The sequence below is a fragment of the Artibeus jamaicensis genome, unplaced genomic scaffold (genome assembly GCF_021234435.1).
Source record: "Artibeus jamaicensis isolate MK-2021 breed Jamaican fruit bat unplaced genomic scaffold, CSHL_Jam_final scaffold_584, whole genome shotgun sequence".
Taxonomy (NCBI): domain Eukaryota; kingdom Metazoa; phylum Chordata; class Mammalia; order Chiroptera; family Phyllostomidae; genus Artibeus; species Artibeus jamaicensis.
The window spans coordinates 10,841,028-10,861,721 of NW_026522048.1; the positions used below are offsets into that span (position 1 = coordinate 10,841,028).

The 20,694-nt window shown below is 36.5% G+C and overlaps 1 protein-coding gene across 6 annotated transcripts in view; it reads left to right on the forward strand.

Moving 5' to 3' along the window:
- The first annotated feature begins 2,414 nt into the window (after positions 1-2,414).
- The window catches only part of PPP1R12A (protein phosphatase 1 regulatory subunit 12A), a 146,796-nt gene continuing 128,516 nt past the window's right edge, over positions 2,415-20,694 (forward strand). For 4 of the 6 annotated variants that reach the window (XM_037158485.2, XM_037158486.2, XM_037158489.2 and 1 more), the window contains exon 1: positions 2,415-2,907. In XM_037158485.2, coding sequence (XP_037014380.2) covers positions 2,671-2,907 — 237 coding nt within the window. In that variant the 5' untranslated portion in view covers positions 2,415-2,670. The remainder of the gene's footprint in view (positions 2,908-20,694) is intronic. The other 2 variants (XM_037158490.2, XM_037158491.2) reach the window with 1 other exon arrangement.

A 20,694-nucleotide genomic window follows, 5' to 3' on the forward strand; every position in this document is an offset into this window, starting at 1 on the left:
AACTTCTTCTACTTATAATTTTCAGTTCACTAAACTGTTAACATAATATGAATGACTGGTTTTGTGCTGTTTTTTAACATAAGTTTTGCCTGTTCTGGAATTATTCATATGTCTTCAGTATCATTAATTCAATATAATATTTTTTTAATCACCCCTAAAATCCCCAAGCCAGTGGCAGTTTAAGAGTACTTCCAAATGGAGTGGGGGAAAAACATTTCCAATGAGATAAACATAGTACTAGGGAGTAAAACTGGGGAAGGAAAGCTAAACTCAGTGAAATCTGAGTACATCAATAGCCCTGGTGGGGTTTTGTTTGTTTTTGACTGATAGCCTTTAGGAACTGCTACTTACCTATGTTTTGTTAATGAACAATTCTTTTGTTTTATATTAATTTTACATAAATGCTCGCATAAAAATAGTATACTTCCTATCCAACTTTTTCAAATAAAAACTTATGATACAAAAAGACTGTAACATTCTTGGGGGAGAGTAAGGAAAAGCTGTGAGTTTTTCTACTTAGGAGTAGCTGACAAGGCAATCCTCAAATCGCTATCTTTTAGGAGCTGTGGTCTGTGGAGTTTTTTTAAGTGAATAGGAATTTACATTTTAGTGCTAACAGACTTCTTCATCACCTCACCCCATCGTAAGGACTGATATTACCATTGATGCGTTTTACGCATGTTACACTCCCTTTTTCTTTCTACAATATTTTCAGAGGAAATATCTTTATCCTAATGGGTTCTATTACTATCCTAGTAATTGCAGTTCAGAAAATTCACTCTTACAGGCAGGAAGGTGGATTCCTAGTTACATTTGACTCAATTATTTTATTTCTCAACAGAATAGGCTGCAATATAGTCAACTGGAGAATTAGAAAAGCTTAACTGTTCACTGCTGTATCTGCAGCATCGCATCTAGAACAATGCTTGACCCAGTCCAGATGCTGAACAAATCCTGATCCTGCTGCTGAGTAAAAAGTTTAAGTCAATTAGTTCTTCTAGGATCCAAGCTAGATGATCCTTAAAGTTCCAGTCAATGGTAATGGCAGTATTTCTTATTTTGCCTCTAAATGCTCTGAAAAATAGTGGATGAAAATAGTGAAATGTTTAGAACAGTTGGTGGAGGTCGTAAACATACAGCTCAAAAGACATTAGTATTTCAATTTGGGGTTGGGGGAAGGGTGATGAACAGATTAAGTACAAATGGGCAGTTATAAAATAGTCCCATACATATAAAGTATAGCATGGGGAATACAGTCAATAATATTGTAATAACTATGTATGGTGCCAGGTGGGTACTAGATTTATGGAAAGGCATTACTTTCCACAAGTAATTACGAAAAGGGATTAGTACCCACTATGCTGTACACCTGAAACAAATATAATATTGAATGCCAACCGTAACAAAAAATTTTTTTAAATAAAAAACAGTATTTGTTACCAATTGTGTGTGGTGTCATACCATAAAAACAAAGGTAAAAAGTCTTTTGTATGATGATAAATTGTCTTTTTTTAACGCGTGACCTAAAAAGATTGTTTAAATGTCATTATTATGATTGTATCAGTAGTGCCTAGAATAATGTCTGGCACATGGTAAGTATTCAATAAATACTGTTCGAATTAATTGTGTAACAGTAACATTCCTTTTGAACTCTAGAAGCAGTTGGGCCTTTACCCATCCTTAGAGAGCAATGGAGCAGGAACAGAAATCCCTTAAAAGGTCAGGACTAGTAACAGGGCTGAGCTAAGCTCACGAGAAGCAACACACAGGCTTAGAGCACTGAAGGGAAAGAAGAAGGCCCAAAAATACGCGTGACAAAAAAACAAAACATAGTTTTAAACAATCAGCGTAAGAGGAAAGACGTTTCTATAGCGGACGTTGGCATTTACCGGTCAACGCTTGTCACCAGGCGCTCCTTAGCTGAAACCAGACTACCGCCAAAGTCCTTGGCTATAGCACCCCACTTTTAAAAGGTTCTTATTAATACTGATATGCCCAAGTTCATTCGAGTTCCTTAGAAAGAGAGATGTTAAGCGATTAATTCACAACCTATTCTCTACTCCATTCAAATAACGCAGCCAATAGGAAAATCCGCCCTGAGCAAACGACTGGGCAGAGCTGTGACAACCTCAGTAGCAGGACTGCCCAGTAGAGGCGCCGTGCGGCCCGACTGTTGGCCTCCGGAACCTCTGGAACCCTCAGCCCGGCCGGACAACCTTCCTTCCCTGTCTCCGCCCTTCCAGGTTGGTCCCAGCCCCCGCAGCCCGGGCCGGCTGGACCACACCCGCTTCCCTCCGGTAGCCTGTCCGCCCCCGCCACAGTTCGCGAAAGCGTTCTTCCTGGGGCGGGCGAGGGCTTAGGGCGCATGCGCAGTGCCGAAGGGCGCCTCCCTGCCGGAATCTCGCGAAGTTACGTTAGATTGGCCGCCGGTGACGGGTGGCCGGCCGGGGGCGGGAGGGCTTCTGTGGTAGAAAGGGAGGTCCGCTCGGCCGGGCGCGCCGCCCCAGTGCTCTGTGGGATACTGGAAGTCTCGAGCGTCTCCTCCCGGTTCCCAGCCCTCCTCTGGCCCGCACTCATAGAAGCAGGCACACACCCCCTGCCTTCCCTCTCTTCCCTCTCCACCTCCCCCTTCCCCCCTCGCGATAAGAAGACCCGGCGGCAGGAGAGGGGATGAAGATGGCGGACGCGAAGCAGAAGCGGAACGAGCAGCTGAAGCGCTGGATCGGCTCCGAGACCGACCTCGAGCCTCCTGTGGTGAAGCGCCAGAAGACCAAGGTGAAGTTCGACGATGGCGCCGTCTTCCTCGCTGCTTGCTCCAGCGGCGATACGGACGAGGTCCTCAAGCTGCTGCATCGCGGCGCCGACATCAATTACGCCAATGTGGACGGACTCACTGCCCTGCACCAGGTCTGTGAGCCCCACCGCCTGCTCTCTCACCCTGCGGGTCTTCCTCGGCTTCCCGCCGGGCCCTTCCCTGCGCTCTGGGCCTCCTGATGCTGGGGGCGGCTTCCCGTTGATGAAGGAAGGGAGGGAGAGAAGTGGTGGAGGGAGGGCGCTAGGTTTGAGGCCCCTTTCAGAGCAGTTGGTGGTGGAGTTGGGAACTGGCCGATTTCCGGGGCAGAGGGGGAAAGGGACTGTGGTCGGCTTAGGGACCCAGGGCCATAAGTTGACGTGTGTCTGGGATTTGGGGTCGAGACCGGGGAGATGTAGTGTGGTTGTACCTGGCGGTCCGGATGTCAGTGATATACTTGGAGGACGGGAGATGCTTAAAGCGACCAACAAGGGCCATTAGGGACGTTTGGGCAGTCGGACGTGTTTGGCTTGTAAGGGCATTGGGTTTGTTGTAGTTTGTAGGACTTGATTACAAATGATGATGATGGTGATAGTAATGAAGAGCCGTAGCCTAGTCCCCCGAGCGAACGATTTCCTGTTTTCTCCTTTATTACTCTTGGTCACTGGGGTGGGGAAAACGGGGTGCAATTAACTGATCTGCACCGGCTGAAAGGGAGGGGATTGGGGTAAGGAAGCTTTACAAGGGCTTGCCCACCGCCCGGCCCGAACGTATTGAATGAAGAATTTGCCGCAGAATCAGAGATCCTTGAGCCCCAAGTCCTGGGGGTTATGCACGAGGATTAGAAAGAGAAGAATAAACACCCGGCATTCTTTTCAAAGCCAATTAGTTATCAGGCTCTGATTTTTCTTTTGGGGGTGGGATAAAAGAAAGCTGGTCACAAACTTTTCTCAAAATGGATGCTTTGTGCATGTTAAAGTTTTATAGTAGTCTGATTGGGATCTCTCAATGTTAGCCAAATAAGGAGAAACTATTGGCAATCCAGAGATAATGTTCCTTTGCCTTTAACAGGCCAAAAGCAACACAGCCACGTAGAGTTGTGCATAAAAAGCAATTTTTAGTGATGGTAAAAGGTGACAAGACAGACAGGCTCTTTCCTTTTCCTTAGTGGGCAACTTGGAATTACTAGAAAACGAATTTACAGCAAAGGTTCTCGGTACATTGAAAAGACTTGTACTATCTCAAAGTCGCCTTAGTATGTGTAATACTATAACAAAAACTTGTTTGGGAGGTTAAGGCTTTATATTTTATGCATATTACCTTGTTGCCTTTGTAAGAGAGGTGTGTGGTGGCATTTTTCTGTTTACTTCTTGTTTAATGACTGACGATCGCCTTAAATTTTAATTGAATTCTCATATCAAACTTGGCTTATGGCCTTTGTTTACAAAGTTGACTGGCTGGACTGAAATGACTGACAAATTGCAGGACAAATCTGGAATTAAGAGTGTGGCACCCAGTAAAAATATACCATTGTCTTTAGATCTTTCTCTCATTAGTTCAGAGTCTGTAATGTGTATGGAGCTTTTTATTTGGCTGAGGTTTATTTTAAGGCATTGCATAACTCTGAATTCTAAAAACATAGTATTAAGAGTGAGAAAAGTTTGGTATTAAAAATGGTAATATAATTATATAACAGGAATCTTTTAAAATTAGTGTGGAATTGATCCTGAAAGAGTTATTGTGTGCCTGAGGTCAGGATACAATTGGATGATGGTTCACATCAATATGTTTTATTAAAATTGTCAAATAGAAATGTAAAGTTAGTACTATTGTTGAGAAATCCAGTTTATTGGAGGAAAATTTTTAATACTTAATACCATTGGCTTAGGTAAGCAGAGACAAAAACGTGTCAGGCTTCTTAAAGTTTTTTTTTAATTTCCTCTCAATTTGGACATGTTGCAAGAATTATCAGACTTGTCTGTCTTCCTGAACAACTGAATTCATTGGCTAGTTTGGCATTATATAGGTGCAGTCTTTATTGGGTACTTTATTTTAGCTGACAAGTGCTTGAGCATAAGTTTCCAAGTTTATGCATAATCATTTGCATAACATTTTTGTAATTTATCCACATAATCTTTAAATCAATGAAGCCAATGTCTTTAAAATTCAAGCATTGAAATTTTTATGTTTTCTCCACTCTCATTTCTCCTTTATTAACTCTTGTATTTTTTCCCCATTGTGATTATGAGCACAAGTAGTTTGCCTGGGTCAAATTCAGGACAATAGATAGTAAAAGGTGGTAAATAAGACTTTAAAAAAAGAATCTCAAGAAAGTGTTAAGTTTTTAAGGAATCTCTTGAATGCTGCTTGTTTTAAATACTTAAATTATAAAACCTGAAGTTGACCCACTGATTTGTTTTAATAGTTCTTGAATTTTTTTTTAGCCTCTTAAAAAATCATAGAATACTTAAAATGTTTTTACTAGATTAATTATTGGTTAGTCTTTTGGAATGTTCATTTACTTTTTTGGTTCTGATCAAGTGTCCTAAATTTCCCTGTCAGGAGAAAAGTGTTAAGGACATCACAACATACAAATACACTTTTTAATCCAATATTTTACTTTCATTTTTTTAATATAAGCAGCTGTGTTTTAAGTTTCTTTATTAACTGGTTAAATGTGCCTGCATTAGAAATTACAAAAGATAATAAATTTCAGCTATTCTTTTTATTTAGAAATATTGTCACGCATGAAGGAAAAAAGGCAGTGTTTCTTGTCAAATTTTTTACCTTGGACTGTAGAATAGCCCCTTCCACTGCTTAGGCATAGCTAGAAAACTGTATGGAAATTACGAAAAAAACATATGATTTTCTAGAACTGAGGTGTAGAGATTTTCATTTCTACAATCATCTCTGATTTTATAGCTACCTGGTAGAGTTTTACATTTAAACGTGATCTTTATTTCAGTTTACTTTATAAAGATTTTAGAGTATTAGAGTTTTCGTAAGAACACTTATTGCTGATCCTAATACTGGTGGGCATAAAATGCAGGACTGAGGTTTCTTCCAATAGTTTTTCATTTAGCCTTTTGTTTTCCACCTTAAAAATCTTACCTACTTCCTCTGTGCCAGTGACTTCTAAGTCAATTTCCAGTTCTCACATTTCTGCAGAGCTCCAATCCCTCATTTCCATATTTCTGATGATGATGTATTGATTTAAAATGAAATATTTGTTATTCAAATATATTATGATTTCACATTTAAAAATATGTCTTTAAGTTGTAATATAGTAAATAGAGGTCCATCCTCTTTTCTGTAGAATAGCAATTACTGTACTGTATCTATATTTACCTTAGTCATTTCTTCAAAGGAGCTTACATGGATTTTCATAATTATAATTCAGTTTACAGTCTACTTTATCACTTCAACCTGAAATGAAACTTATCTTTCTTCCCCAGGGCTTTCTCACTGGTACCTGTTTCTGTTAATGATATCATTAATCTCTAGATCATTTACATTTTAATTGTTCCCTCACCCCCTTGTCTGCATATATTTCTATCATTCTTCTTCAAACTTGTCTTTGCATCAGTTCTTTTCCTTGTCACTCTATCAGCCTAGTTCATACCTTTATTATCTCATCCCTAGAGTGTAGTAGTAGCTAATTACTTTCCCCACCTCTTCTCTCTCTGGCCCAATCCAGCACTCGTATTTTCGGCATTCCTATTTCTATCTGATTAATCTTTATATTCAGCAATTTCCATTGAATCTTTTTATTTATTGATTTCAGAATGAGAGAGGAAGGAAGAAAGAGACACACACACAGAGACAGAGACATGAATTTATTTTTTCCACTTATTTGTGCGTTCATGGGTTGATTCTAGTATGTGCCCTGACTGGGGATCTAAACTGTATAACCCTGGCTTATTGAGTCAGCACTCTAACCAACTGAGCTACCTGCTTAGGGCCCTGATTAATCTTTTTCTTTTTTAAGATTTTATTTATTTATTTTTAGAAAAAGGGGAAGGAAGGGAGAAAGGGAGAGAAACATCAATAGGTTGTCTCTCGCATGCCCCCAATCAGGGACATAGCCTGCAATCCAGACAGACATGTTCCCTAACAAGAATCGAACCAACGACCTTTTGGTTTGTGGGACAACAGTCAACTCTGTGAGCCACATCAGTCAGGACGGCCCTCATTAATCTTTTAACGATACCACCTTGTGTCACTCCTCTCCTCAAATTCAGATTTAAAGTGTTTCATTATTTAGCCTATACCTAATACAACTCCATTATGTTGTAACTTTTACTTTTTACTTTTTTATTTCATGCCTATGCAATGATCATGCTTTTTCTGCCAGTAGCATGTCCTCCCTCTCCTTTGCCAATCAAAGTCCTAGTCATCTTCAGTGTTCAACTTAATCGTCAACCAGAAGAGATCTTTCTGTCTTGCATTCGTGTAATACTGTGGCACTGGAGAGACTCTCCTCCAGCGTGCTCAGTAAACCTTACATTTTGCCTCTCTGTTGCAATTAAATTACAAATAGTGTTTGTAAATTTGTCTTTCCGGGATGACTGTAAGGATCCAAACTTCCATACTTTGTATTTCCAGAGCCTAACACATAGTAGGTGATCACTAAAGATTTATTGAATTGTATATGTTGCCCTGTATCATGGGTAATAGTTATTTGTATGAGATAAATCTTTAAAACCTTCACATTCAGATACTTAGAGAATGGTTCATGTACATAGTGGAACTTGTATGTTTATTAAAAAAAATGAAAACTTCATTGTGGAACTTTTGTTCAGATTTTTTTGTTATCTTGAGCTTGAAAAAATTCTTAATATTAACTTTTTCCTATAAAAAAAACCCTTAACCTGTTTAAATCTTAAGTGATAGAAAAATATTCAGTTGAGTTATTAATAAATATGCTGCGTTCTTTATAAGGGGCTAACCTAGGTCCTGTGGAGGAATACAAAGTGGAGTTAGAGCCATGTTTTATGCAGTTTTAATTTTAAAATTACTGAAGTTATACTTTTCAGTACAATCTTGGAGATAAGTTTAGTATTAAATCCTTTTGCCCTTAAAAACACAAATTCTATCAGTTTCTAAGGCAGCCATTTGAAGCGTCTTTGTAAAAATACCTGGTTCCCGTCTTGTCTGTAAAAGGAATACTTTTGTGCAGTCTTTTCTTAAGTGCTTCATCTTTTCAGCCAATCCATTTCCACTGAATTGTAATCTGAAATGTAACTCTCTTTTTAAAAGTATTCTAATAGGGCTACTTAAAGTGTTTTCCAGCCAGAAAGAAAAGAGACTAGACACAGCTGATTTTTGAGTCTCTTGTTAGGGAATTGTGTAATTGGTATATATGAGAAATCTATTTAAAACTGAATGTACAGTTTATAATTGTTTACCCCTTTTTTTGTTTTTTTTTTGGTGAGGGATGTTAATTTAAGATCTTGGAAGAATTTATTGGATCACTTACAAATAATGTTAAAATCTATGATTAAAAGAATGTGCAGTTTAATTATTTTCTCTACATAATTTTCTTGTCAGAAAGCTGTAACACTTTAAGATGATGGCTTTAAAAATTTTTTTTGTTGAAATCATCCTAAATCCATTTTTTAAAAAACCCCACCTAAACAAACAAAACTTATAACCCCATACTGGCCCCTCACTTCCTGCAAATAAATGGACAGCCCTAGCCATATATGGATTGTGCTGGTAGGGCATCATTGCCCACACTGTTGCTGTTATAATGACTCCTCTGCAGTTGCTGCCTTTGTGCTTCCTGGCAGCACTTTTGTGGTCTGACTTTGAAGTGTCACAACCAAGACCATCTTTCATGTGCTTCAGCTACAGTGTGATTGCAAGCTGTGACTGAGCATATTCTAGTATAGCCAAGTAGGAGCACTAGATGCAATAGAGAAATTTTTTTCATCATCCATTTGTTAACCATATTTTACAAAATACTGATCACATAAGAAGAGTACCTGTGCTTTAAAAAAAATCTAATTAGATGATATTTTCTCTTTTATTGGTTCTAGGGAGAGGGGAAGGGAGAAAGAGAAACATTGATTGGTTGCCTTCTGCACACACCCTGACTGGAGACCAAACCTGAAACCCAGGCATGTGTTCTGACCAGGAATTGAACCTGCGGCCTTTTGGTTTGCAGGACATTGCCCAACCAACTGAACCATACCAGTCAGTGCTAATTAGATGATTTTTAATATATAACTATTTAGGAAGGGGATATAAAACATTGTTTTTCTTACTGCTGTAACATGTTACCTTCTTGACACTTCCCAAAGGTGATATTTTTATTGCATCTCTGCCTGCAAAAAAATCCATTTTTATCCCACTTTTCTTTTGAAAATTTGTGAGGTCCAGCAATTATGTTGAAAAGATGGAGTATTGGCATTTTCATCTACATTTTTGAAAAGTTGAAAATTTCCAACAAGTCATTTTGTGTTTATTCTAATTTGGGGTTAAATACGTACTGGTCATGACTTACCATAGTGTTTTATTGAGGAGTAGAACTGGTGAACATTTGCTGAGGATTTGTTATATGTGGAACACTATGGTAGATACATTTGCAACCAGTATCTCATTTAACTCTCAGAATATCCCCTTTCTCTTGGTCAAAGCTACTAAGATAATAAAGAGCAGAGCTGCATTGTAACTCAAGACTATCTGGTTCCAAAAGCTCAACCATCACACTATGCTAGATGTCTTCTTTTAAGTCTGAAGAGGAAAGTACATATTCTTAAATCTTCAAGCTGTTAGGGTTGATTTTGGGTACTCAGAGGTTTATCCCATTAGTCAGCAAAATATTAAACAAAACACACACATATATGTAATTTTTTTCTTTATTTACTTTTGTTTTAGCTGGCCAACACTTTTAAGAATTTTCTATGGTAATTGAAATATAGTAATACTGTATCTAAATTAATGTCAGGACTGCCAATATTGTGTTTAACTAGCCATTATATGCAGAATATTGGATCAAGTGCTTTGGGAAGTTTCAAAGGAAGTAACAATAGCAAGAAAAACTTTTTATTTTTATTTTTTAGGACAAAGAGTTTAATCTTTAAATGTCTTCATTTTCCTTCGTTGTAATAATAATTTATTACTTTTGGTGTTTTTATATACTGTATTTTTAAGACTATAAGGTGCACCAGACCATAAGATGCACCTCGGTTTTAGAGGAGGAAAATAGGGGGGAAAATTTGGAAGCAAAATATGTAAAATACTTAATAACCTGTGACCCTGCTCCACCGCCACCCCCACCTCACACAGCGAGCCAAGTAAACTATATTCGGACTTTAAGATGCACTACCTTTTCTTCCCAAATTGAGGGGGGAGACGCATCTTATAGTCTGAAAAATACGGTATTCACTTACAGTAAATGTTTTATACACACATTCTTAACTCTTAATGATGAGATAAATTTTAGGTAAATTCATATCATTGGTATTAAAAAAGAGAGAAAGAAAGGTAACCTCGAGCGTGTCACTGCCATTTAGCGTAATCTCCTGTAATTTACCTTTTATGCGGTGATTATTGGTATTTATAATGTGAGACATTACATGAAATGCTAATAAAGTTACTTGAATTAACTCCTGAATTAGTAAAACAGATTTTTAATATTAATTCTGTTTGATTTTGATTGGAGGCCTTTTTTAGTAGGAATATCCAAGTTATAAGAATATTCCATTCCTTAAAACATTTTACAAACTTTAGGTAAATTATATTTCAGATTTTAACTTGGAAAAGACAGTAGAATTTTTCCTTATATCTAATAAATGAAAGCGCCATTTGAAATTTGATTTGCTTGTTGCCCATCATATTATTGATTCCCAGAATTTTGGCTTACATGGACCAATAACATGTTTTTAAATTTCTTGATGACTAAAAGAAAAGAGCTTAATTTCCATTTTGCCATGTTTGGGCATTCAAAACAATTAACCTGCTCACCTTCTATCCTCATCATTTCATAAAGAAAAAGAATATTTTGACAACAAGAATAGGATATAGGATATGACTATGTTCAAATAAAGGACAGTGGGGTACACATAGCAGTCTTGCTATATTGACAACATGTTCATGATGCTCTTATGCAAGTAGAGAAAATAATTGAGCGAACTGATTTCATAACTTGATTCCCTATGTCTTCCTTTTAGGTGGGATTTGATAGAATGTAGGTGGTATAGCAGGCTAGGTAATCGGGATGCAAACATTTGGCCCCGATCATCCAATAATGACCAAAAAAGAATTTTGCCAGATTCAGGATATTGGTGAAAGCTTACTATAGGAACCACTGGTTTCATACTTACATTTCCATATGCCATTGCACATTTAATCTTCCTCTGGAATGTACTTCCCAGCTTATTTATATTAGGGCACAGCTCAAAGCACAAAGTATGGTCTTGCTTGACCACTTGGGCACACAATGATTCTCTAATGTGCTGTATTTAAACACTAAGTTTGACACTTACACACTACCTGCTATTATTAGTATATCTTATCTCCTGACAAAATAGTGAATTCCTTCAAGTAGGGGCTTTGATTCATTTTTCTTTAAATTTTTTTATAACTGCATTTTTTAAAGCAGGTGCACAGTAAATATTTGTTCATTTTAAAAATTGAACACAATGTAGACTAATCTTGTGAATAGCTGAGTTTATATTGTGTGAAACAAAATGATGACAGTTTATATGGGTAAATATAACACAGCTAACAAACATTAAAACTATTTTAATATAGAAGTGTATGCCAATAATTTCCTTTTAGAATACTTATAATGCAAAGGTAACCTGTTATTACAGTCAAAATTTGGCAAGACTTTAAATTTATTTTTGAAATGGAATATATTCTTGATTACTGATACAAGTAGAATTTTGCTCAATTTATGTAACATCTTACAACGAATTTCTTTAAACAATTCATTGGGTGCTTGTTTAGAAAAGGAATCCTTAGAATACTGGCTTTAGAAACTCATATGTTCTAAATATTTTCATCAATACTTTTTTTTTTAAATAACATTTTCACTGTGGATCTCTGTATGTCAGTATTATCAGACCTTATTAGTGTTTTGGCAGTTTATCTTTTCATCGTTGGGCTGGCTAACCATAAAAAGACAAATTTGAACTCTGTTACTGACTGAAGTGTGCTTGCTTGACTTGAATGTTCTTTCATGGGTGGAGACATTCCACTTTGTCATGTGTCGTATAGGCATCTCTGAAATGACATTCAGTAGAAACCATGGAAAGAAATGAAGGCATTCCTCAGCTGTCATTTTTTTAGTAATCTATTTAAATGCATTATGTGCATTGAGTGAGATATTCTATAGGGAGAGCTTCACAGAATAAAAAGCATTACTCTAACTTGATTATTAACTCATTTGAGATAATTTTTTTCCCTTTAACAGAAAAAAATCATAAGACTGTAGAAAGTTTTATCATTTTCTTGAATACTTGTATAGGGCAAAGGAGAAGGTTTGTGAGCTGTGAATTGATACCCTCTTAGAAGTTAACCATGTGGGAAAGTATATTTTCCCGAGTTAACTATTAAAACACGCCCTCCTATTGACTTTATTTTTTATTAAACATACTAAAGTATATACATTTTATTTGCCTTCAAAATTATTTTGGGTGGTTATAAACGTATGTCAGCAGTTACACTGTTGCTTGGAATATTTCTGGAAGTCTATTTGAGCTTCAGCTTTAGAACATTCTTTTGAATATATTTAGTGTTGAGGGGTTTTTTTGTTTTAAAATTCAGGAGAGCTTTTAATGTTTATCATTTGGAGGTTAATGATAATCATTTGGAGGATAGACAAGTCTGGTGGATAGGTGGTTAATAGATCATGGTTAATAAATACTATCAATGATCAGGTGATACTTTCTAAAAAGCTTGTTCCTAATTGGAACATGATCATAAAAAGGCCACCTTGGATTTTAGTTAACTGTTTTTACATTGTTTGGGCTTGAGCATTGTTTAGAGTTTGTTTATGATTAACCTAGGGCATGCTTCTTTTGTTTTTTAGATTTTGCATGAAACAACTCAAAGTTATAGCTTGTGATTTGAACGTGGTCTCTTTTGGCTGATGTGTGTGTTTTCCACAAAAAAATTTAATGCCGCTTTTGCCAGATCATGACACTGTTTAGCTGTAGTTAATAGCTGTTGTCTTCTCAGAGATGTGTTCATTTGTACAGTTTTTCTTAAGAAGATTAGAACAGATGACTTGTTCAGTGATTTCTGTATCCTTACTAAGTATATGGAATAATATGCATATAAACTTTGCCTCATATTCAATGACTTTTTTCTTTCAAAATATCTATTACTATTTAACTATTCCAACCATAACTTTTTACAGCAAAATATCTTTAAATTTCCGATCTTCTCAGTGTTTTCACTTATCTTATGTTGTACATGAAAATGCCCCAAGTAATTATTAAGCCTTCAGTGCCTTCTACTCTTTTGTCTTTCTTTGTTTTATTTTTAAACATGGCTTATTTTCAAGTTTGTTTACTGTTCTGTTTGTATTTTATCTCAAAATTTTAAGAAAAGTAATTATTTAAGTTAATTAAAACATCGAAAAGAGATATAAAAAAAGAAATTAAATGCTCTCCAAATTTTCAGGCCTGGAGGTAGCCCCATTCAAACTTTGGTAAACTTATTTCATCCATGTCTATATAATATAGTTTTCTATAATTATACTCAATTTTCTGGTTTATAACCTTTTTATATTATACATTTTTAGAAATGTCTAGATTTTTTGAATATTGATTCTGTGTGTGTGTGAGTATATGTGTACATCCCAAAATTAATTTTTTAGTCATCTGATGATGAGTATTTAGCAAAGATTTTTCAAGTACAGTTTTCTTTTCCCCCCCTCCCCCCCCCCCCATCCCCCCCCTTAGTTCTCGTCCTGTATTTCTAATTATTTTAATCAGTTTTTTATTGTTGTTCAAGTACAGTTTTCTGTCTTTCTCCCCCACCCCTCCTCATCATCCCAACCCTTCCTGCCTCCCTCCCCCATTTCCACCCCCCTTTGTTATTGTCAATGTGTCTTTTATAATTGTTCCTGTAAACCCGTCACCCTTTTCCCCCATTATCCCCTCCCCTCTCCCCTCTGGTCACTGTCAGCCTGTTCTCAGTTTCCATGTCTTTGGCTATACTCTGCTTGCTTGTTCATTTTGTTGGTTAGGTCCCTGCTCATGGTGAGATCATATGATATTTGTCTTTCACTGTCTGGCTTAGTGCACTTAGCATTATGCTCTCCAGTTCCATCCATGCTGTCACAAAGGGTAGGAGCTCCTTTCTTTCTGCTGTGTAAAACTTCCATTCTGTAAATGTACCATAGTTTTTTGATCCATTTATTTACTGACGGCACTTAGGTTGCTTCTAGCACTTGGCTGTTGTAAATTGTGCTGCTTCGAACATTGGGGTGCACAGGTTCTTTTGGACTGGTGTTTCAGGGTTCTTAGGATATAATCCTAGTAGTGGAATTGCCGGGTCAAAAGGCAGTTCCATTTATATGGAATCATAAACGACCCCAAAGAGCTGCAACAATTTTGAGAAAGAAGAGCAAAGTAGGAGGGATCACAATACCTGATATCAAACTGTATTTCAAAGCCACTATAATCAAAACAGCCTGGTACTGGCATAAGAACAGACACATGGACCAATGAAACAGAATGAAGAGCCCCAAAATATACCCAAGTCTTTATGGTCAATTAATATTTGACAAAGGGGACAGCAGCGTAAAATGGAGCAAAAATAGCCTCTTCAGCAAATTGTGTTGGGAGAGCTGGATAGCTGCTTGCAAAAAAATGAAACTTGAGCACCAACTTACACCATACATGGAAATAAATTCAAGGTGGATAAAAGATTTAAATGTAAGTCATGACACCATTAAAGTCCTAGAGGAGAACATAGTAGGGAAATCTCAGATATTTCACACAGCAGTATTTTCACTGATATGTTCCCTACAGCAAGGAACATAAAGGAAAGAATAAGCAAATGGAATCTCGTCTGTTTTTCTTTATATGGTAGATATTATACTACATTTTTGCTCACTCGCAACACTATATTGCTAGGATTGTTTCTTAGAAATTTTACCTGCAATTTTGTGTTTCGCTCAAAATAACATGGTGTTTTAATGTTTGTTTATGAAAAATAACATTTTCAGTGACGTCTCTAGTATATCTAGTGTGGAAGACAAACTGTGAAGGTAGTCGTGCTGACACATATGACATAAACTGATGATGTCATCTTCTGAGTCACCCATAGGAAAATTTTTTAGTCTGTATATACACATAAAATTTGTGTTGCATAAATGTTTAATATATTAGTGTTTGTATTTTACAGATATATGTTACTGTCATTTAGTTAAATTAGTTATTAATTAATTCATGGAATAAATAGATGAATCATTGTTTACAGTATGCCTGGCACTGTACTGGTCTCTAAAAACAGTGGTTCCTGCCTGCATATGGTATACAATCTAGTGAAATGGCAGTGTGAACAAATGATTACAATTTTAGTAAATGTTAGACTCGAGGTATAGGGCGAGATAAAAGTTTTTATTAGGAGGATTTAACCTAGAATGTAAGGAAAGACATCCCTGAGAAAGTTATGTTTATGTTAATAGGTAATTTAACAAATATCTTGAGCCCTGGCTGGTGTGGCTCAGTGGATTGAGTGTAGGCCTGTGAACCAAAGGGTTGCTGGTTCAATTGCCAGTCAGGGCACGTGGCTGGGTTGCTGGTTCAATTGCCAGGTCCCCCATAGGGAGTGAGCAAAAGGCAAACAACACATTGAGTTTTTCTCCCTCTTTCTCCTTCCCTTCCCCCACCTCCACAAAATAAATAAATATAATCATTTTTAAAAATAAAGGAAATCTTATATCAATCTGCCCCCAATATCTTGCACCCTGCTCTCTCTTTGTCCCTGGAATGCCTCTGTTCAGTTTCTCTTTTTGATTTGTTTCTCTCTTAGAGAAAAAACGTGTCTGTTTTTTTCTTTTCTGTATCATTAATTCTTATAGTTTAACTGTTTTTCTTTTTATGTGATCTTTTTTATATAATCCACATCTTATTTTTGATATTATCAATTCTTTTACTAACTAAAATCTTAGTATTATCTTCTGTTTTCTCTTTCACTTCTTGCATATAGTCAGTACCTCTTATAACATGCACAGCTGTGAAAGAAATACTCCCAAATTGATACTAGCTTTTAGATATTCATTTAAAATTTTTTTATTTTTATTGTATTTGTTGGGGTTACATTGGTTATGTAACCATAATCTGGTTATGAAACCCATAGATTATGGGTTCCAGGTATACATTTCTATAACATGTTGCCTGTATACTATAGAGTGTGTTCACCATCCCAAGACATTTAACAGAATTAAAGGCCTGCTCTGTGCCATACACTATTAAAGTGCTGGAGGAATATATTTTAAAGCAAAATAGATAACAACACTGCTTTCATGGAGTTAACAGTACAAGGCTATCACTTAGCTATTAGGGAAGTTCAAATCAAAATCATAATGGGTTACCACCCTATAACTGCTAGAATGGCTATAATAAAAATAACAGATAATACCAAGTATTGACTAGGGTATGGGGAATTAAACCTTCATACATAGCTGATGAGAATTAATGTGAAATGGTGTGTCCACTTTCAAAACAGTCTGACATGACAGTTCCTTAAAAGGTTAAACATAAGGGTTACCCCAGCAATTCTAATCCTAGGTGAGTAGAAAGTATACCTGTGAGAATTGAAAATATATATCTACATGAAAACATGTACATTATTGTTTATAGCAGCATTATTCATAATAGCCAGAAATTGAAAACAACACCTATCAGCTGATAAATAAAATGTGGCATATTTTGTTACTGGAATCAGTAACAAAGAAACAAACACTAGTACTTGCTACAACATAGGGGAATCTAAAATTGATGATACTGGTTGTACAACTGTGAATATACTAAAACTTTTAATTGTATACTTGAAATCAGTTATTGTATGATGTATGAATTATATGGCAATAAGTTCTTATATTTCTTTAAAGAATTAAGTTATGTATTGATCAGTGCTCATCATTAAAAATTGAGGCACTGGCAGAGGCTGTAATTATATTCTGCCCATCTCCCACCCCAGCATAGGCTTGGTGTTTATCACTATAGTTACGATGGCAAAGAAGACATTACTCCTGCCCTAACACAACTCGAAGTACACTTGGCTATATAGACAGATACACAGACAATTATACGTTCATGTCAGGTATGTGTAATGATATTTAATGGTAGTGATACAGAGTGCTGTGGAAGTTCATAAAGGTACATCTCACCTAGATTTGGGTGTGGGAGGGATGCTGCCTGGAGTGATCAGTAAAAGTTAGCCCAGGTTGTGGGAAACTGTTTCAGGGAGAGAGAATAGCAGATGCAGAGAGCTGTAGGTAAAATCCTTCAACAGAAGGACTTGAAGGATTTTAATCAGATTAAATGAAACAAGCAAATTTTTAGTTTAAAACATCACTTTGAATGCTGTGTGGATGATGCACTGAGAACAGGACAAGAATGGAAGCAGGGAGACTAGTTCAGGAAGTTGAGTAGTCTAAGAGAGATGAACTAGTTTAGTGGTAGTGAAGTTGGAAAATAGTAGATGGACTCAAGACATTTAAGGAATAGAATTGGTAGGAATTGGAAATGGATTGGCCTGAGAGAATAGGAGTCAAAAGATATGTGTCTACTTGGTTTCTAGTTGGAACAAGTAGATAAGTGCTTTTCACAACATGCATTCATTCAGTAAATACTTGGTGTGCTTACTCTATAGGTCAGAAGCAGAGTATATTTGATATTGGGTGGGGGAGACAGGCAGTAAATAAGAAATTACAATCAAGTATGAAATACATGCAAAAGGATATACGGGATATTGAACTAGCATTGTGGAGGGGTGGCCTAACTATAAATAATGTATCAAAATCTTATTTGGAGGGTTTTGTTTGTTTGGTTGGTTGGTTTGTTTGGCTTGGTCTTGGGACTTAACCTATTTTCTTAGGTCTTACAGTTATCTGGAAGTGTGAATACTGAATGTAAAACAATTTATGAGGCTACACAAAAACCAAAGAATAAAAAAAGATGGTTAGATTTTAGGGGGTTTGGTGAACTATCTAAAAATACATGCAAAAAGTTATGCTTGCTTTTCTGTGCCTTTCAATTTAGAAAAAAATAGGAACTAAATACGATAAAATTTACTTGTATGATATTGTGGAGGAAGGCGTAGTATGTGTTTTTAGAGGTATGGAAGGGGTGGAGCACAGACCTGTTGAAGAGGAATAAAGGAGTGGTAGTAGTAACAATCTAAGTGACTTTTATTGCCTGAAATAATGCACTGTGAAAATAGGTCATAGATTAAAATGAGAGGTGAGAGTCCATTTTCTCAGAGCATGTTGGATTTTGCTAAGGATATAACAGATAAAGAATTCATTCAACAATCTCTAAATTCCCGTTGTTTCTAAATTCACTGAATGGTGTTTTCTGGGGAAATAAAAGTAAAATATTAGTTATAATTAAGAAACTTAAGTTCGGGCCTGGGAACCAAAAGAACTCAGTTCGATGCCCAATCAGGGCACATGCCTGGGTTGCAGGCCAGTTCCCAGCAGGGGATGCACAAGAGGCAACCATGCACTGATATTTATCTTCCCCTCTCCTTCCCTTTCCCTCTAAAGATAAATGAATAAAATCTTTAAAAAAAAAAAGAAACTTATACTTTGATATATTTTTCTTTTACTTAATATATTTTAATACTTAAAAAAAATCATTACCAGAGAACATCCTTAGAGGGGAAGGTGGGGAGGCAAAAGAGAGGGAGAAGGGGACGGAACCCACAACCTAGGTATGTGCCCTGACTGGGAGTCAAACCCACAAGCTTATGGTTTATGGGATGCCACTCCAACTAACTGAGCCAGACAAGCCAGGGCAATATTTTTTTCCTTTTTGCTTGAAATATTGCTAGAGTTGCTTTAGATATTTGACAGTTAATTCAAAATTTCAGGGTGTTTTTTTTTTTTAAGATTTTATTTATTTTAGACAGAGGGAAAGGGAGGAAAAAAGAGGGAGAGAAACATCAGTGTGTGGTTGCCTCTTGCACATCCCCTACTGGGGACCTGACCTAGCCCACAACCCAGGCATGTGCCCTGACTGGGAATTGAACCTGCAACCTTTTGGTTCATAGGCCAGCATTCAATCCCCTGAGCCATGTCAGCCAAGGCAAAAATTTAAAGTTTTTTAAAGTTGCACAGTTAATGGGAAAAGTAGCAATTGTACGAAAAAGTTGTGTGGGTTATTTTGACTTTGAGGAAGCATAATTAGACTTGTTTCAGCTCAAATGAAACAAGAAGTGGTTATTATATATTAAACTATAACTCAGAAGTAACGTGCTATCTTTTTCCCTTTCCAGCCTACCCTTGACATTTAAAGCTAACCTTAGGGTGTAGGGGTAGGGGGGTGGGTAATGTGTTTGTTTTATTTGTGAAATAGACTGGTAGTATATAAATTGTTCTTCAGGAACCACTTAAGTGTGAAAAAGTTAGTTGCAAGACAACATGTATGGTATGTTCCATTTGGAGGCAAGAGCTATTTGTATAGGGAAAAAAACGGGCAATTACCCAACAATTGACAGTGGTTATCTCTGGGAGGGAAATACAGCGGCTTTCGAATTATGCCATCTTTGAATCTTTTACAACAAACATGGGGAAAAAGATGAAGACGATTCTGAAATGGAGCATAATGCCTAAAAAAGCCACTTCCATTAATGTATTAAGGATTAAATATAGAAACATTAACATAATTAATGAAGTTTAGTCTTTGGCCACTCAAGGAAGCTAGTACTGATGATTACGTATTACTGTATTATGCCTTCCTTTGCCCTCAGCCTTTAATGTCAGAAGGAAAGACTGATTGGCAATGTGGTAGACATTATTTGGAGTCTTTAAAACAAGTAAGAAAATGAATTAGAGGTTTAGTTAGATGTATTTTGAAGCTTTTGGCAAGTGGGCTATAGAATATTTAAGGAAAAGATAAGCATAATTTCCCAGATGGCAAGTAGCTTTTGAAGGGTAAAGGGATTTTAAAAGACAAAATTTGGATTTCAGGATTTTGAACAATTCCAGTGGGAGACAAGTAGAGGAAAGATCTAGAAAAGCAATTTTTAATACATTGAGCTCTTTTGCTCTTTTTTTTTATTAATATAAAAAGCATTTAATGATGTCTGTTTCAATAATGAATTGAAAAAATGGCCACAGAGGTCTTAAGAATAGATTCAAGAGTCTTGAAGCTCAGGGTTACATGAATTTTATGAAGATATTTTAGAAGGTAGTGAAAAGGGGCTTTTAAGAGTTTAAAATTGAGCAAGAAAAGGAAGTAACTGGTGGCAAGGTATATAATTACCTGTACATTTGTGTAAAAATGGTCTACTCTAAAGGGCAAAAGTGTAATATCCATTATTAAACAGATAGTTTTAGAAGATAAATGTTTTGGTCACTAGATGGGCGTTTGATGTATCTGAAAATAAGTTATGTTGATCTGTCTTTTTTTGACAAAATTGGTACATTTAAATGAGGGAAATGTTGCAAACCCAAGTATAGTTTGATTTCTAGTAAAACAGTTGGACAAGCTCCTGTTAGATCCATGTAGTTCACGTAACAGAAATCTGGCGTGAATATTAGGATAAGATGGATTAACCACTGGGTGAGCCACTATATACATGTCAGTCTATTGATTAAATTACTCATTGTCAACCTAGAGGGAGGACTGAAGTAGCAGTCCGAGTGTTCTTAATCTTGGCCTTATCCTATTCAACATTTCAGGAAATGAACCTATAGATTTGAGAGA